The 19,036-nt window shown below is 34.6% G+C and overlaps 1 protein-coding gene across 3 annotated transcripts in view; it reads left to right on the forward strand.

The window, feature by feature from the left end:
• Positions 1-19,036, forward strand: part of SS18 (SS18 subunit of BAF chromatin remodeling complex) — a 76,499-nt gene that overhangs the window by 42,182 nt on the left and 15,281 nt on the right. For 2 of the 3 annotated variants that reach the window (XM_070362044.1, XM_070362045.1), the window contains exons 5-9: positions 829-1,050; positions 11,188-11,355; positions 12,007-12,111; positions 14,878-14,970; positions 15,688-15,807. In XM_070362044.1, coding sequence (XP_070218145.1) covers positions 829-1,050; positions 11,188-11,355; positions 12,007-12,111; positions 14,878-14,970; positions 15,688-15,807 — 708 coding nt within the window. The remainder of the gene's footprint in view (positions 1-828; positions 1,051-11,187; positions 11,356-12,006; positions 12,112-14,877; positions 14,971-15,687; positions 15,808-19,036) is intronic. The other variant, XM_070362046.1, reaches the window with a different exon arrangement.

Below are 19,036 nucleotides of genomic sequence, written 5' to 3' on the forward strand. Positions count from 1 at the left end.
TCTTTTGCTCACAGATACCTAATCTCAGAACCATTGTCATTTACCAGATTGTGCTTTGGGGTCAGTTTTTAGATTGTGCTCTAGGTTCACTGATGTGTTAATTTGTTCATTTATGTGTTAGTACTACACATTTTAAATTCAGCTTCCTATGTTTTGGTCTCTTATAAAGCAAGTCCTCCTTCATACTGTTTTTTTTTTTTTTAATTTTTCTAGAATGTTTCTGGCTTTTCAAAAGCATCAGTTTCTTAGTCTGTAAAATGAGAATAGTAGTCCACCTCACAGTATTTGCTATCATTCAAGTGAAGCATTTACTTTTTTTGCTATTGATTAAATACTCAATACTTTGGAGAAGGCAGTGGCACCCCACACCAGTACTCTTGCCTGGAAAATCCCATGGATGGAGGAGCCTGGTGGGCTGTAGTCCATGGGGTTGCTAAGAGCTGGACACGACTGAGCTACTTCACTTTCACTTTTCACTTCCATGCATTGGAGAAGGAAATGGCAACCCACTCCAGTGTTCTTGCCTAGAGAATCCCAGGGACGGGGGAGCCTGGTGGGCTGCCGTCTCTGGGGTCACAAAGAGTCAGACACGACTGAAACGACTTAGCAGCAGCAGCAGCAGCAGCAGCAGCAGCAGCAGTCCTCCTCACAGTATTTGCTATCATTCAAGTAAAGCATTTACTTTTTTTTGCTACTGATTAAATACCCAAGTTATTATTTGGTATTACTATTGCATTAATGCAAAAAAAAAAAAAAGCTTTTTAAGGTACTTTTGTATAGATCATCTGTTTAACTTTCATATTTTGGTTTTGATCACTTTTCTTCAAGGGCCCAACCATATCCCTATGCAGGGACCTGGACCCAATCAACTTAATATGACAAACAGTTCCATGAACATGCCTTCAAGTAGCCACGGGTCCATGGGAGGTTACAACCATTCCGTGCCGTCATCCCAGAGCATGCCAGTACAGAACCAGATGACCATGAGTCAAGGACAGCCCATGGGAAACTACGGCCCCAGACCAAATATGAGTATGCAGCCAAACCAAGGTAAGTTAGCTTGCTTTGTACCCTTCTCGACTAGAATGCTCCATTAGCTGTTGAAAATCAGTTTTTTCAAAATGTTAGCTGATTTTCAAAAAACAAGTTTGAATTAAGTCATACTCAGAAAAGGAACATCAGGTTTGAAACCAGCTGAAAATAATTTTTTTCTTTTACATTTAGGAATTAAATTGCTCAGTTTAGCTTTTTAAGTTTATTTATTTTTATATTTTTTGGACAGTTTGAGACCGTATTTTTGGATTTTGAAGCTAATTGGTGAATAACAGAACATTTGGTTAGACCTAGAGAATTGAGAAAATAGAATTTTATTTTATTAAGTACACTCCTTAAAAAGCATCTGCTCTGTGGTTCATTTTACTTGTGAAGAATATATTAATTTTCTTTGAATCTTCCTTGATTTAATGTTTTCTGATGCTGTGTTTCAGCATTAAAGGTAATTTTAAGGTAATTTGTTGTTAGAATGTTCAGTGGAGGTGCTGCTGTATTCTTGTATTATTAGAGTGGTGTGAAGTCTATTAAAGTTTATTACCAATCTCAGAGAATGAAATTGTTATCATGTTTCTCTTTTAAGTATTCTTGTGAATAATAACTAAAAACCAGTAAGTGGCGCTCTGTTCTGCTAATTGCCTGTTAAAACATTTGGCCTGTTGCCAGCTTAAAGCTATTTCAATTATGAAATGTGATGAGGTTAAGAGTCTCAGATAGAATTAAATGTATTTGCAATAAAATTGTCTAGATTTTGCTTATGAAAAACAAATCACCAAAATACACCCAGATAAAGGAAGTTAATGTTAATCTGTTGATCATTATTTTTGATGAAATAATATATTGTGATTTAAAAATCTACAGATATTTTCTATAATTTTGGTAAAATACACTAGAAACAAAGGTAGATAAATGGAACAAATTGTCAGTGAACATAGCTTCACAGAACTGGCACTTGTTCCATTCTTTTACCTTGAAAGTTGTTGAGTGCCCATTATGGAATATTTCCTTTTTTAAGTTATATCAAATAAAGGTTCAAAACCACAGCAAGATCCAGTCAGTGCTAGATTAGGAGGGGTTCAGATGTTTCCTATACAGTTTGATTACCAGGAAAGAGAGCAAAAAAATAAGCGATAGTGATTCTTTGCAGCAACCACCGTAATAATGGTGGCACACTTCTTAGAAAATACATGTGTGAAAATGGATGTTGCTGCAGCATGGATTGATACGGCATCTTAAGATTTGAAGGGGCGTCCCAGGTGTCTCAGTGGTAAAGAATCCGCCTACAGTACAGGAGACCTGGGTTTGAACCCTGGGTCAGGAAGATCCCCTGGAGAAGGAAATGGCAACCCACTCCAGTATTCTTGCCTGGGAAATCCCACGGACAGAGGAGCCTGGCAGGTTACAGCCCATAGGTTCGCGAAAGAGTCAGACGGAACTGAGCATGCACTTAAGGTTTGAAGAAGAAAAATAACATGTGCAGCAGGGTGTATGGAGAAAATAGTTTTACTGTTTTTGGAAAAGGAGTTAAAGTTTTATAGGAGTTTCTGTTCAAAACATAGCCACCAGCTATTACTGTTTTTGAAATTAAAATTATTTTTCTTTTATTGAGTTACAGTTAACATACTGTATTAGTTTCAGGTGTATAGCATAATGATTTGATAGCTTCGTGCATTATGAAATGATCACCATAAGTCCAGTTATCATGTTATTGAACTAAATTGTTAAATATTACTGTATTCCCTATGTGTACAGTATACCACCATGACTTACTTATTTTATACCTGGAAGTTTGTGCTTCTTAACCTCTCTCACCCATTTTGTGCATCACCCCCAACACCCCACAGTGTTCTTCTGAAAAATGTCATATTTGTATCAATGTATAGTTTTTTCTTTTTTTAGAACTTATTTTTTCTTTGTTCTCATAATTTTTGAATTTATGAATAGAAAATAGACTGTATAAAACATGACTTTGAGGATCTGATTTAGAAATAAAAGCTACATTTCAAGAGAAAAGAGGATGTTAGGGAGGAAATTACCATTGTTTTAAAAAATCTCTTCAGGACAAATATAACGTTTTTCAGTTAAATTTTGACATTTCAGAATCAAGAACCACCAAAGAAAATTACAATTACCATGGAAAAAGGAGGGAAAGTTATATGAGTTTTTAGCAATACTTGCTTTCTTAATCACAAATAAAAAACTTTTCAGTTAAATTTCTTATAAAAGTATTTTGGAATTCCTTATAAAAATATTTTAATGACGTGGTACCTGTTGGATTTTTAAAAACTTGTTCAGCATGATATGTTTTATTTGAAGTTTTAATGTTTATTTTATTATAAAACCTTTCCTTAGATAGTTTTATAAAAATAACCTATATGTTTTACATTAAATTTTTTCTGTTTTGATAAATAGGTGAAAGAAATTAGAGGAGACTACATTTTAAAATATTTTAAACAAAAGCTTAGAGGAATACCAATATTCTATAAAAGGAAATTTTTCTACTTTAAAAATTTTTTGTTAATATTTGTTGAGATATTATTTGCTGTTCTTTGAGTTAATTCAGATTTCAAAACGTTGAGATCTTTTAACTATCTGCTTATTTCTGTATACATATCTCTACATCAAGAGCTATTAGAAAAAAAAAAATGTTAAAACCACTTACTTTTTAATAATGAAATTTATTAAATATTTAATAATGAAATAGTGGGATTTCTTAGATTAAATCTCTGTCCAATGACAAACGAAGGGGAGAAAAGCCAGTCCAGATAATTATGTTTTAAAAACAAATAGCAATTATTTAACCTTTGTGACGTTAATAATTATTAATTATTTAGGTGACATATTTGGGTACTTTATTTGATGATGTCATAGTAGTTTTCTAAATAGAACGTTGCAGGTCAAGACCTAGATGTGTTTTATTCTGGTATTTTTGAAGTGGCTTTGTTTTTTACCCTCTCTCCTTTCCTTTCCTTTCCTTTGCTTTCCTTCTTTTTTTCCTCCTGTCTTTGAAAATGAAATTCAGGAGGAAAAAAGTACTCGTCTAAAAATTTGGCATGTATTTTGGAGTCTGATTGAAATTAATTCAAAGGATACATTTTCAGTTTATCATTTTGATTGTTTAAAAAAGGAAGGAGAAGCAGCATGATAATTTATACTCATAGTTCTAATATAAAAGGGGACATTGTGTACTAATGTTATAGTAAAAGTATCATTTCTGGCAATGAAATTATGGAATGTCTTTGGATGTCATTAATCTCTAAAAGCTGTTTTCAGCTTTTAAATTTTTACTGAAAAGTTGAAAAGTAATAGTAAACCAAATTAATGCAAGGTCTGATATAGTGAAAACATGTAGACCTACCACACCAAACATGTCATTTCAAAAAGCTGAATAAAAAATTGGCCCCATTTAATTTACTGATTACTATATTCATGGTCATTAAAAAATTATAAGTTAAATGAACTTATATGACAGTGGCATTGCAGTTGGTGCCTACCTTTTTTTAGTTGTAGCTTTATGCATATCTATGAATTGAGAAAGCAAATATTTTTAAATTTAGCCTTTAGTGTATATTCTCTTATGAGGACTACTGTTTTTAGATGAGTGGTTTAGCAAGTTTTTAATGTTAATTTCTTTCTTAAATTGCTGCACAGTGTTGTAAATAGTTAATCCGACCTACTTCCTGTATTATTTTAACTACTATCCAGGTTATGTTCAGTGATGTTCACTTTGAACTTTAGGAGTAAGGCTCATGTTCACAGTTGATCACCTTCTTACATGTTGGATCTACTCACTTACGTAGAGAGCATCAGCTCCACTGCAGTTCAGATACAGCTCCAAAGAGGCAGAGGTTTGCCTCTTTTGTTCTGGGCTCTAGAACAAAACCTGGGGGTAGGCCTGCAGATCTGTCTTTTTAGTGAATGGGAACTGAAACCAAATATTACATGATAACCCAGAAAGATGGAGAGTTAGTGCCTTAAAGATGTTTCTTTAAAAGTCTAATTAATTTGAGTAGAGTAGTAGGCTTTCTGGAACAAAAGTTAACATTTGATAGAACCAGCATATTTTTCATTCCCAGGCATTAGTGATTATAGCTTCCCAGATTTTAACACCATTTTACTTACTTATTACATATTCAAACATAAGGATTTTCGCAGATTGTTATGTTTGTGTTAAAGCATATATTTCACAAGTTCCAGGTATGCTATACGATTCTTCAGACTTGGATCCAGGTCTTGGCCCCATAGATGACTGTGTATGGGACCTCTATCTAATTTTCTTAATTTCTTTAAGTAAGATTAAGTGAGATGATGCATTTAAAAATCCTGATTCCATAATTATTTGTATAATTGACATAAAATGAGACCAAGGGTTTTTGTAATAATGAAAACTTGAGATCTGTTTATTGGTGATTGTCTTCTTTAGCCATAAGACCTAATTTATCTCTGGCTTTAGTTTTGTTTGAACAGTATTAAGAAAGTCTTGATTCATTTAGCTAATAAGTTGCAAGTGATAATGATGTGATCTAGAAGCTTGACATTAGAATAGTGGGAAATTTCAGTACTTTTATCATATAAATATGAAGGGCAAAAAAATATTGTCATAGCCAGGTTTGTTTACTCTTATTTTACAGTGGTTTATTATCAGTTATATATTCAGTTTTTTTAGAAACTGCCAAAGTGATTACCAAAGTAGGCTCTCCCATTTTACCATCCCAGCAGCACAGTGCATGTGGGATCCGCTTTCTTCAGATATTTGCCAGCATTTGGTATTGTCAGTTATTTTTTAATCTGAGCTGTTCTAAAAATGAGTAGTAGATCACATCTCATTGTGGCCTTAATTTGCATCTCCCCAATGGCTAGTGATGCTGAACATCTTTTCACGTGCTTATTTGCCATCTGTATATCCTCTTCAGTGAAATGTCTCTTAATGTCTTTTTCCTATTTTCTAGTTGAATTATTTTCTAACTGTTGAGTTTTGAGAAATCTTCGTATATTCTTTTAGGATTAATTTAAAATTTTTCTCCCAGTTTTTTTTTTTAGTGTAAAATTTCGAACATATAGAAAACTTGAAGGAATTGTACCTGTATAGTTGTCTCCTGTATTCTACTCATCCATTAATGGCATCTTCTTTTTAAATGCATTTCCGAGTGTTTTGCAGATATTATTATACTTTTGCCCATTAATACTTTGGTCTGCATAGCATTTGAACACAACGTTTAAAAATTTTTCCTTTTTCTTTTAATAGTTTTTTTTTTGTAACATTTACATACAATGAAATACAAAAATCTTAAGTGTCTCATTCACTGGGTTTTGATGTATTTGTAACACATGTACTCCTTGGCCTTCGTTTTATAACTAACATTTTAGGTGCCTTTATGGGATGCCGTTTTACTCCAGTTTAAATATTTTGTGTTAACCATAATCTAGCTTCTTTTATGGTAAAAGGGGATGATTGATTTGCTTTTTCTGTTAGAAGTCTTTATCTCAAAGTGTAATCCTAAGACCACTGGCATCATCAGGGGTACCTGTTAAAACAAGATTTGTCTGCTCTACCCCGTGCCCGCTAAATGAGAATCTTTAAGGGTAAATTTTAGAAATTACATTTTACAAATCTTCCAAGTCATGCCTGTTTATATAGCCCATTCCATCTGAAGTTTTTCTGGGCAGGATAATCTCTCCTGAACCTGATGCTTCCTAAGTTTCAGCTTTCATGCTAAGTTGACACAAAGCTGTATGTTCTCAGATAGCCTGTGTCCGTGGCTTCCTGTTTGGGCAAGATGGGGACTTTACTTTCACAGCAGATTGTCACTTGTGTCCCATAAATCTAGAGCTTTTGGAATTCCTTTCAGTCTACAGTAGATGCAGTCTACAGGGTTTTTGTTTTTGAATTAATATTATTATATAGTATAGTTGAAACTATTTAGAGGAGTTGACTGAGAAATTGCATAGCTTTTTGCTTTGCTAGATTTATGAAGGCACAACACATCCCTTTTCTAATTTTCAATCATCAGAAAGCTAAATATATAATCTAATCCTCAGACTAGTTTGTAGAGATGCCTATGATGTAGAATTATGCCCTTGAGAATCCAGGACTTCTTAACTTATCACTAATGACATGTTGAGTTACCTAAATCTCTATTGTGGGGGGCCTACCCTGTGCACTGAGATATTTAGCCATATTTCTGTCTTGTACCCACTAGGTGGCAGTAGCAACCCCAGCACCTGTGGAGACAACCACAAATGTCTCCGAACTTTACTGAATATCCTCTGGGGACAAAATCACTCAGGGTTGAAAATCACAGCCTTAAGAAATGGTTACTGTAAGAACTGCATGTAAGGGTGGTCTGTGTTACTGAAGAAGCTTAGCAACAATAACAAAAGTTTTTGATACTGTTATGTTTCAGTACTTTTTAAATACTTTGATGGGATTTCTCTAAAAATTGTTCTTTTTACTAGATAAAATCTGTCATGGTTCTATTTCTTCATTGGTTGCTAGGAAATTCAGCTCAGTTTGCACTAGTTAACAGTGACTTTACTAAACTCCTGAGATTTTCTTACTTAGCTCTTGTTCTTTTATCTTTGATGTTTTTTTCTAAATGTCTTATGAACCACTTAAAACTCTTGATGAAGGCAGGTTTAGATTTTAGGTAAGTAAAGAATCCTATTCACTTTAAATGGCATTTTAATAGGTAGTGGGTTAGCTAATTGAATTTACTGAAATACAGGGATTTTCTTCTTGCAAATAAAGCATTAGTAATGCTTTCAAATGAGAGCTATAAATGGTTTAGTTTGAGATTGAATGGTTAAGGAACAAGTAGTAAAATGTGGGCAATAGGTGATGAAAGATGAACAGGCAAATGGGCTTGTAGTGGATATTATCTACATGGGTTTGTATTCACTCTTACTATAACACAGAGATAATAGATGAAGAGAAGGAACGTACTGTATTCTAGGGTTTTATTATTACAGCGATCATGTTATGTAGGACTGTTTTTCTCGGAGATATTACATTGGAGAAGTCTGATTTGACTTTGGAGGAGAGGTACATATTATGGCTAAGAGCATGGTTTAGATTTCTCACCATTTCCTGGCTATGCAACTTTAGGTAAGAGTCTTAATGCTTGTATGCCTTGTTTTCTTACTTATAAAGTGAAGTTGACAACAATACTATCTGTTTCATAGGGTTTGAGGAGGATAAATAATAGACATAAAGCTCTAAGCTTAATGCCTGGGCCATAAGTGTTCATTAACTGTTAGCTGTCATTTTTAATCTTCATTTAAAATTATTCATAGATTAATGATATGACTTTAGAGTTTTATTATTTTGCATCTCAAGATATGATTAAAATATAGGACATTGTTTCTGTAGAGTATTTGATTGTAGGATCTTTGTATATATCATCCTTTATAGTACTTCTTAGTGTCAGAAAGGTTTATGTGAAAGATAAACATAGCCTTTAAGCATATAGTAATGTGAAATGTCACACTTTGTAGAAAATGGTTATAATAGACTCATTTTGTAATCTTTACTCTGTAGCACAAATTTTTAGAACTTCTTTTGGGGTAGCCTTTTGAGGTTTAGCGCTCTTATTTCCATTAGTATCTCAGTAGATAATACACATTTATTTGGCATAGTGTAACATATTTCATTATCATAAGAAAAACAATATGCTTTCTAAACAATCAGAATTTAAGTTGTAACTTTTTTTAATAGGTAAGGCTTCAAGGAAGAAGATGGGAAGTGCCATGTTTAGCCGTGCTCTCCTGCTCTGTTTTTTGCAGTTTTAGGCTTGATCTTGAGTGATGTCATGGATCCTTAGAGGGAGAGCAGTGACAGAAAATAAAAGAAGGGTGGTAATTGAGCTCTCTGGGATTGGAACTGCTGACAGTCCCAAAAGATAAAGCTCAAGTGGCATGGTCTTTTCTATCTAGGGCTTAAGCTAGCATTACTTTTCTCCTTTATAGCAAACCTGAGAACTTTGTTATTACTGTGTCTTTCTGGATTTTTCCCCAACTGTTCTGTTTTTGCTTTCTTTCTCCTTTAATTTTGGTTCCACTGCATATTATATGCTTTAATTTTATAGTGATCTTCTGTTAAAACAAGAGATCTTTAATCACTGTTGAAGAAGAAAGACAAGGCAAAACCTTCATTTACTGGAAATGAATTCTGTAAATGGTCAGTTATGCTGCCTATTCTATTATGTATGCTAGTGTTCAATATACAAAATGTTTTGATAATTGTAACCTGAATTAAAGTAGTATTTTGAAACTTTTTCATTGCATAATTTGCTTCTGAACTACTCACTGGGCTATAGCTGGAGCAGAGGCAGTGACGAATAGTGGAATAAATGTGCTTTGAAATCTAACTGGAGTTTTGCCTGATTCCCAGTTGATGTCTATTAGCTAATATAATCTTGATCTTAGGATTTCTTGGCTGAACACTTGACAGTTAGGATCCTTACCTCTGGTGGTTGTTAGTGATTGACATGAAGTAAACGTGAACGTAAGTGCATTCTGTGTCAGATTGTCTGTCCCCTTCCAGTCTCTACTGAACTGTCTTATCCCTGCAATTGAGTTCACTTCCTTGTTGAAAACAAAGTCCCAGAGTAACCTTTGAAAGACTTATATTTATGACAAAATTAGAAGGAAAAAGAAATCTGAAAAGAAGCAGAATAGAAGAAGGCAGATAGGAGAAAAACGAATTTTTAGCTCTGATAGAATACTTCTTTAGATAGCCAGTTCTTCATATTGGAAAAGAGTGAATTCTCTGTGCTCACATTGTTCCTGGTGTTTTAAGTCAGAAATATATTTAAAGAGATGGGTGTGTTGCATTTTAAATTTTTATGTAAATTGTGATCTTTTGGCTCATCTGGACAATTTTATCTGTACAACTTTTCTAATTCTTTCCCCAAGTCAGTGAAGGTGGGATGGGGCATGTAGCTATTTAAGCAGGAAATTGGGAGACAACTCATACATGCTTCTCAGGCAGTAATGGTTATAGTGTCCGAATGATGAGCTCCACATATCGTAACTTAGCCCAGTGACCCTCTGAGCTACCTACTTTGTTGGACGGGCGACACAGAACTTCATGGCCATTGCTGATTATATCACGTGATGCATTTTTACTGTTGCCAATGTGATACTGTAGCGGTGGCTGTTCCACTATCTGCATATTGCTCACTCAAGAAACTACGCAGTTCTGATTTCTAAGTCTATGGCTTATTGTAATTCTCTGCCTAGGTATTTTTTGACTGTGTTAGAGGTTATTAAGCATTTTATAGCCTTTGATTTTAGGAAGACCGTTATAGTTTATAAATCTTAGAGTTGAAAAAACTTCCTAGTGGCTCAACTGGTAAAGAACCATCCTGCCAATGAAGGAGACACAAGAGAGAAAAGAGTTCGGTCCCTGGGTCCGGTAGATCCCCTGGAGAAGGAAATGGCAACCTGCTCTAGTGTTTTTGCCTGGAAAATCCCATAGACAGAGGAGCCCGGCGGACTGCAGTCCATGGTGTCACAAAGAGTCAGACGTGACTGAACACACATACTCACAAAGTTGAAAAATAGAAGACCCTTAGGTTTTTGTGTATGAAGTTCCACTGATACAAGTAGTACATTTATACATGTGTTTGTAGATTCCCTATTGTTACATAATGATTGGGCATTGAAAAAGGAAAAAGACATACCCAGGAATTAGATTTCTTTCCCTCTGTTTAAGTACTCATTTGCTGTGTGATTTTTGTGGTTTTCTTTGTTTTGAGATATTTTCTTATGTAGCATAAGATTCTGTGTTTTCTGGAAAGGTTGTCTGGATAAATATTATATAGTACATAATGAAACATATATGCATTTGGGAAGGTCATATATTGTAACCACTCTGTTTTTTAAGAAATTGCTACAATATTCCTCCAGTGGAATTCAAATCAGCTACCGTGGATCACTTGTTTTCCCTAGTTTGCAGATTATTTTAGGCACGTGAACTGTAGTTCAAAGATTTGCTTGTATTACTTGAAGTCAGTTTATCTTCCAATAAATTACCTAGTTTAGGGACTATATGACAATAAAAGAAGTTTGTATTTCTTTTAAGATATTTAAGTTAAATGCCAGCAATTATGTGTGTAATGTTTTGTCTGTTTTCAGGTCCAGTGATGCACCAGCAGCCTCCTTCTCAACAGTACAACATGCCCCAGGGAGGTGGGCAGCATTACCAAGGCCAGCAGCCACCAATGGGAATGATGAGTCAAGTTAACCAAGGCAATCATATGCTGGGTCAGAGGCAGATCCCTCCCTATAGACCACCTCAACAGGGTACGGCTCCACGGGGAAAAATTCTCACAGTGCTCGAAAGGCTTTCCATTTTAACAAACTTTTCATATAGGCAAAGTTAGAGCCTTTTCTTTCTTGATTTTGAAAATTATATTTTATTATTTTTCTTAAAAGGTAATGGGTATACTATGTACAGAGGGTCACGAAAAGTGGATATGAACTCCCTGGTTTATGGTTTTATTTATTCTTTTCTGGGAAAAAGTTATGTCATCAAATTATTATCATAAGCTCACTAATTTACAGCAGAAAATATTTTATTTTTGAGAAATTACTAAATGTATGATCAGAAACAAACCCTAATTTGTTTCAAACTGCTCTAATACCAGAAAGGAAATTAATTTTCTGCCAGTTTGAATCTCTTTTTAGAAAGGTAGTGTTTGTGTTTTTTGAGTTGCTGTTGTTTGATATTGCATGTATGGTCTTAACATTGATTTCTGTGAAATGTGGTATGTGTTGTTGCTGTTTGTTTATATATGTGTGTGTATAAGAAAAGTCAGAAGTGTCTGAGATGCCAAAGCATGGGAGGGGAATCTACGGCTGAGAAATAATCTGTCCTAACATCAGATTAGACGGAATGCCTTTGATGACCCAGAGAACAAACTGTTTACATCTTGACTGGTTGTGGTTTTTCAGGCCCACCACAGCAGTACTCAGGCCAGGAAGACTATTATGGGGAACAATACAGTCATGGTGGACAAGGTCCTCCAGAAGGCATGAACCAGCAGTATTACCCTGATGGTAATCTCTCCTAATGTTAACTTTCCCATTTTCTATCCCTGCCCAGTGTTAATGTAGCTAGCTATTCAAAACGTTGTAATGAGAACGAAAAAACTAACACTGTGTTTCTTCCAAATTTAGAAACACATCGGTAATCTAAAGCATCAATCGTGGCGTTAATTTATAATCTATTTTAAAGTATATTTTGTTTGGTTATTCCATATTTGTATTGTCAGGCAACATGTTCTATCATTGAAATCCTATCTTATGTAAAAGAAGATCCTTTTATATTTGGAATTGTTCATTTGAACCAAAGCAAGTGTTACTGATTTGCTTTTTTAAAAAAACAGCTTTATTGAGGTAATTCATACACCATAAAGTTCAACTGTTGATTTACTTTTATTCATTGTATAAATACAAAGAATATAGTTCTTGAGTATTCTACCAAATTTTATACTGTTAGTTAATATTACATATGTCTCAAAGAACTATGGTTTATATATGTTAGTTATCATTTGCATTTGAGAAAAATTTTGGAGGCTAAATTATATCCATAATATAGCTGTTTATATAGAGTTAGTAGAATAGAAAGGCATTTGAAAATCAGATTTTAACTCTAGTTATTTAGTTTAATGGTAATTTTATTTTTTAACGAGAAGGTGGCTTGTGAAAAAATGGTCAGTAAAAGATGTACTGTGTTTAGTAGTTAGCCAAGCATACAAGTAGACTTTCATCATACAGTTCTTTGTTTACCTGTATGCTTGAAAATTTTATGATACAATATTGAAGAAAAAATAATCCAGACATATAAAATTGATCAGATAGGGGTAGCTGTTCACATTACAAAGTGATCTGTCTTGTTGGAAGGATTTGCCAAAATCTTCATTTATATTAAGCTCCCTTGATATAATTAGGTAAAACTACTTAACAGAGAAACTTGGAGAAACTAAGAACTTGAAGCTGAAATGTTGAGACCATTTGACTAGAAGCTAATGTACACTAGCAGGAGGATATGACTGGTGTATCTAAAAACCATATTGTCTGCCACTTTGTGTCAGAGTGTAAATCACAAGCGTTATATGGACATTGTTTTTTTCCTGCAGAGATTCTGCTTGTATAGGCAGAACAAACACTCCCTATAGAATTTTGCACACAAAATATGTTTCTTAGTGGTAGTGATACATAAGGATAATTTTGGTTAGAAAATATTTTTTAAAAAATGTTTTACTTGCCCTCAGTTATTTAGAATGTTGGAGGTTTTTTGTTTTCCTTTCACATGTAGACATTGTTTTAACTTTTTTTTCCTTGAAAAACTTTAGTTACATTTATATACTATAGATATATTTATATTGTTACAAATACAAACTTTCTATTCAAAATAGATATGTTTTCTTTGTAAATAGCAGAACTTTAAGGTTGCTATAAATAATTCTTTTATTGTACAATGGAATTAAAAAATTTAAGCCATATATCATTTTTACATAAATGTATATTAATATATTTGTCCAGTATTTACATAGAGTATTTCATTTTTAGCAACAGTTAATTTTCTTAAACAGCATTGAATGTTTTCTTACTACATTTAGATACTTATTCCAGTAAATATGTAGATTAAGGACCAGCAAACTTTTTTCTGTAAAGGGCCAGGGAGTAAATATTTTAGTCTTTGCAAGTCCTATGGTCTTGGTCTCAACTACTAAACTCTTGCGGTAGCATGAAAACAGCTATAGAAAATATGAATGGGTATGACTGTTCCAGTGAAACGTAATTTGCAAATTAAGCCACTGGCTGTATTTAGACTGCAGGCCATAGGTTGCCAATCTATAATGTAGATATTTAGGAGGTGGTTTGGAAACATTGGAATACTAGAGCTATGAGTATTATCTTTATTCATAACTATATTCCTCCTTCCTGAATTAGGTATTCTTCTAAAATTTAGTTCAGATTTTAGCTAACTGAAAGGTTTTTTCCTGCAGTTTCTTTGGGCAACTAAGTTAAAAGGACTAAGCCTAGTAAGAGTTTCTGTAAAAACTACGTGCACAAACAAATAAAAATGAAATTCTTACTTTGGAAAAAAAAAAAGGACTAAGCCTAGTCATCTTGCAGATGTAACTTACTGTGCCTTAAAATGAAAGACATGCTCTGGCAATTAACATGGTATTAATTTTTGAAGGTGTATGTTTATGATACTCTAGAAATATTTTCTAAAGACTCCCAGAATGGCAGCATTAAGCAATATATTTTTGCATCTGAAAATACTTTGAGATACAAATACTTCAAGAAAGTTAATACAGAATGTGAAATATTTAAGTTTCTTTTAGGGGGAAAAAAACTTACGGAGTTCTTTTATATTTTGCGTTGTTTTAGCATATGCTGTGGAATTGGCGACCAGCAGAACAGGTGTTTGACAAAATATGATAATTGCTTCCTTTGCTCATTCTAATTTAATTCAGGTTGTTTACATGTGAAAGGCCTAAATGCTTTCCTTTTCTTTTTTTAAAAAAATAAAAGATAAAGTTTTTTTTCCCCTCCTTGATGAGGATTATCAGAGTTAAGACTAAGTGTAATGTTTCTAAAACTGTTTTTTGCTTTAAAAAGAAAATTGCACGTTATCTCAATATGAAAGCAATCACATTTGGTAAATATTTGGCTAATGCAATGAAATTTTTTATGTATTTCCATTTCTTTTTCTTTTTTTTTCAGTTTTATCTGAAAGTATAAATATATTTAGGGTTTTCACTCAGTGGCCATTAACGTTTCTTCCTGTCTCTTGTCGAATTGATGTAGGTCATAATGATTACGGTTATCAGCAACCGTCGTATCCTGAACAAGGCTACGATAGGCCTTATGAGGATTCCTCACAACATTACTACGAAGGAGGTATCTATATACCTTCACACACATACACATATATATATCCCCTTCTACAGGAACAAAAATTCTTGCATAAGACAACTTCTACCCACGCAAAGCTCTCGTAGAATACTAGTTGCTGGCTGTCTTGAAAGTTCCAGGGAGCCTAGAACAATCAGAATAATTTTCTTACAAATATTTAAAATGTATAACCATGACTTGCCATTTCTAACAACCATAAAAAGACTAAAACATTTTAAAATAATTTTTTTCCTCAGTGGAAATTTTCTATTTGAACATAAATCCATCAATCCAATTTTTTTTCTTGTTGTGTGTTCACATATGTATAATTTTACATATAAGTTTAGTGCCTCTAGGAAACAGCTTGCTGATCTTGTGTAGCTAGTGTGTGCTCTTGTAGCTGTCTTTAATTTTTGTCTTTTTTATTTTATTTAGCATAGTCATGATCTTATGACTGTGATGTTCCAGTAAATGTAATGCTCGTATGGCAGAGACGCTGAAAATGCTGCAGTTCAACCTTGCAAAATTGGCTTTAACTGCAGTTTGTTTGGCCGAAATCCTTCTGTTTGGTTTGAGTTTTTTCTTTGTTTTGTTAACTTTAAAAAATCAATATAGCATTTCATTTTGTTCTTGTGTTGTTGGCTATGCATCTTAGAGGAAAAAAGTTAATTAAGCAAACTCCTCAGTATTTTCTTTTTGTCCTCTTCTCCAATTATCATGTAGGAAATTCGCAGTATGGCCAACAGCAAGATGCCTACCAAGGACCACCTCCCCAGCAGGGCTACCCACCCCAGCAGCAGTACCCAGGGCAGCAAGGCTACCCAGGACAGCAGCAGGGCTACGGTAATCGCTTCCAGCAGCTTTAACTTTGTCCCCCCTGCAAAATGTGGAAGTGGATATTTAATGTTCATTTGAAAATTCACAGCTTTAGCTCAGTCTACTCATGGAGTGTCTCTTTAAAATGTTCTTAAAACTAGTAGTCTGTTTAAGAAAAAGCATAAACTGGAGATGGCTCATTGACCACAGGTAAGGTATAGAAAGTAATTTGAAATGAATTCATTAATTAATCAATTCCTAAACCTGTTTGACGTTCATGACCAGCCAGTAGCTTTGCGTGTGCTTAGAAAACTGATGAGTTGGGTGATTACTAACAGTATCTACATAATCTGCTTGGCAAATTCGTTTCCAAAACTAATGACTGTTACCATGAAAAGTAACATTGATGTTTTAGTGTTCAAAGAGGTCCATTTGGAATGCCTAGAGAAAATGTTTTTGTCATGCCCTATTAAAATAGCTGTGTACACTTCCATAGGGGTATGTTTATTGCAGGTATGTATCTTACAGAATTTGGAGGAAGTATAGCCATCTTTTCTTATTATATTCTCACTGTAGTATTTACTAGTTGGCTATCTATTAGATAGGGAGTGGGGAATGATACAGACCTGATATCTCAGTCTTAAATATCAGTCTTAATTATCTATGACTACTTGAGATATAGGAAAATATGGTTCCTATGATACGAGATACAGCTGCTTAATTAGATATCATCTTTTGCTAACAGGGTCTCTTTTTTTACATCAGTATGTCTAAATGACTGTGGCTCAGATCATGAGCTAGCTCCCTATTGCAAAATTCAGGCTTAAATTGAAGAAAGTAGGGGAAACCACCAGGCCATTCAGGTATGACCTCAATCAAATCCCTTATGATTATACCGTGGAGGTGACAAATCAATTCAAGGGATTAGCTCTGATAGAGTATCTGAAGAGCTATAGACAGAGGTTTATAATGTTGTACAAGAGGCAGTGACCAAAACCATCCCCAAGAAAAAGAAATGCAAGAAGGCAAAGTAGTTGTCTGAGGATGCTTTACAAATAGCTGAGGAAGGAAGAGAAGTGAAAGGCAAGGCAGAAAGGGAAACATATACTCAACTGAATGCAGAGTTCCAGAGAGTAGCAAAGAGAGATTAGAAGCCCTTCTTAAATGAACAATGCAGAGAAATAAAGGAAAATAATTGAAGGGGAAAGACTAGGGTTCTTTTCAAGAAAATTGGAGCTAACAGGACATTTATGCAGGGATGCACATGATAAAGGACAGAAGTGCTAAGGACCTAACAGAAGCAGAAGAGACTAAGAAGAGGTAGCAAGAACACAGAAGAATTATACAAAAAAGGTCTTAATTACCCAGGTAGCTACAATCGTGTGGTCACTCACCTAGAGCCATCCTGGAGTGTGAAGTCAAGCGAGCCTTATAAAGCATTACTATGAACAAAGCTAGTGGAGGTGATGAAATTCCAGCTGAGCTATTTAAAATCTTAAAAGATGATGCTGTTAAAATGCTGCACTCAATATGTCAGCAACTTTGAAAAACTCAGCAGTAGCCACAGATTAGAAAAGGTCAATTTTCATTCCATTGCCAAAGAATGTCCAAACTATCACACAGTTGTGCTCATTTCACATTCTAGCAAGGATATGTGCAAAATTCTTCAAGCTAAGCTTCAGCTGTATGTGAACTGAGAACTTCCAGATGCACAGGATGGTTTTCAAAGAGGCAGAGGAACCAGAGATCAAATTGTCAACATTTGTTCGATCATGGAGAAAGCAAGAGAATTCCAGAAAATCGTCTACTTCTGCTTCATTGACTATGCTGAAGCCTTTTGTGGATCGTAACAAACTGTGGAAAATTTTTAAAAGAAATGAGAATGCCAGATCACCTTAGTTGTCTCCTGAGAAACCTGTATGTGGGTCAAGAAGCAACAGTTAGAACTGGACATAGAATGACCTGTTCAAAATTGGGAAAGGAGTATGTCAAGGCTGTATATTATCACTCTGCTTATTTAACTCATATGCAAAATGTAGGACTAGATGAATCAAGCTGGAATCAAGATTGCCAGGAGAAAGATCAACGACCTCAGATACGCTGATGATACCACTCTAATGGCAGAAAGTGAAGAAGAACTAAAAAGCTTCTTAATGAGGATGAAAGAGGAGAATGAAAAGTTGACTTGAAACTCAACATTTAAAAAAACCAAGATCATGGCATCTGGTCCCATCACTTCATGACAAATAGAAGGGGAAAAGTAGAAGCAGTGACGGATTTTATTTTCTTAGGCTCCAAAATCACTGCGAACAGTGACTGCAACCATGAAATTAAAATATACTTGCTCCTTAGAAGGAAAGCTATGACAAACCTAGACAGTGTATTAAAAAAGCAGAGATATCACTTTGCCGATAAAGGTCCGTATAGTTGAAAATAGCGTTTTTCCAGTAGTTGTGTACAGATGTGAGAGTTGGACCGTAAAGAAGGCTGAGCACCGAAAAATTGATCCTTTCGAACTGTGGTGCTGGAGATGACTCTTTTTTTTTTTTTTTTCATTTTCTTTTTAAATTTTATTTTATTTTTAAACTTTACATAATTGTATTAGTTTTGCCAAACATCAAAATGAATCCATCACAGGTATACATGTGCTCCCCCTCCTGAACCCTCCTCCCTCCCCATACCATCCCTCCAGGTCCTCCCAGTGCACCAGCCCCAAGCATCCAGTATCGTGCATTGAACGTGGACTGGCATCTCGTTTCATACATGATATTTTACATGTTTCAATGCCATTCTCCCAAATCTTCCCACCCTCTCCCTCTCCCACAGAGTCCATAAGACTGTTCCATACATCAGCGTCACTTTTGCTGTCTTGTACACAGGGTTATTGTTATCATCTTTCTAAATTCCATATATATGCGTTAGTATACTGTATTGGTGTTTTTCCTTCTGGCTTACTTCACTCTGTATAATAGGCTCCAGTTTCATCCACCTCATTAGAACTGATTCAAATGTATTCTTTTTAATGGCTGAGTAATACTCCATTGTGTATATGTACCACAGCTTTCTTATCCATTCATCTGCTGATGGACATCTAGGTTGCTTCCATGTCCTGGCTATTATAAACAGTGCTGCGATGAACATTGGGGTACACGTGTCTCTTTCCCTTCTGGTTTCCTCAGTGTGTATGCCCAGCAGTGGGATTGCTGGATCATAAGGCAGTTCTATTTCCAGTTTTTAAGGAATCTCCACACTGTTC

This window comes from Bos mutus, chromosome 24, assembly GCF_027580195.1.
Source record: "Bos mutus isolate GX-2022 chromosome 24, NWIPB_WYAK_1.1, whole genome shotgun sequence".
Classification (NCBI taxonomy): domain Eukaryota; kingdom Metazoa; phylum Chordata; class Mammalia; order Artiodactyla; family Bovidae; genus Bos; species Bos mutus.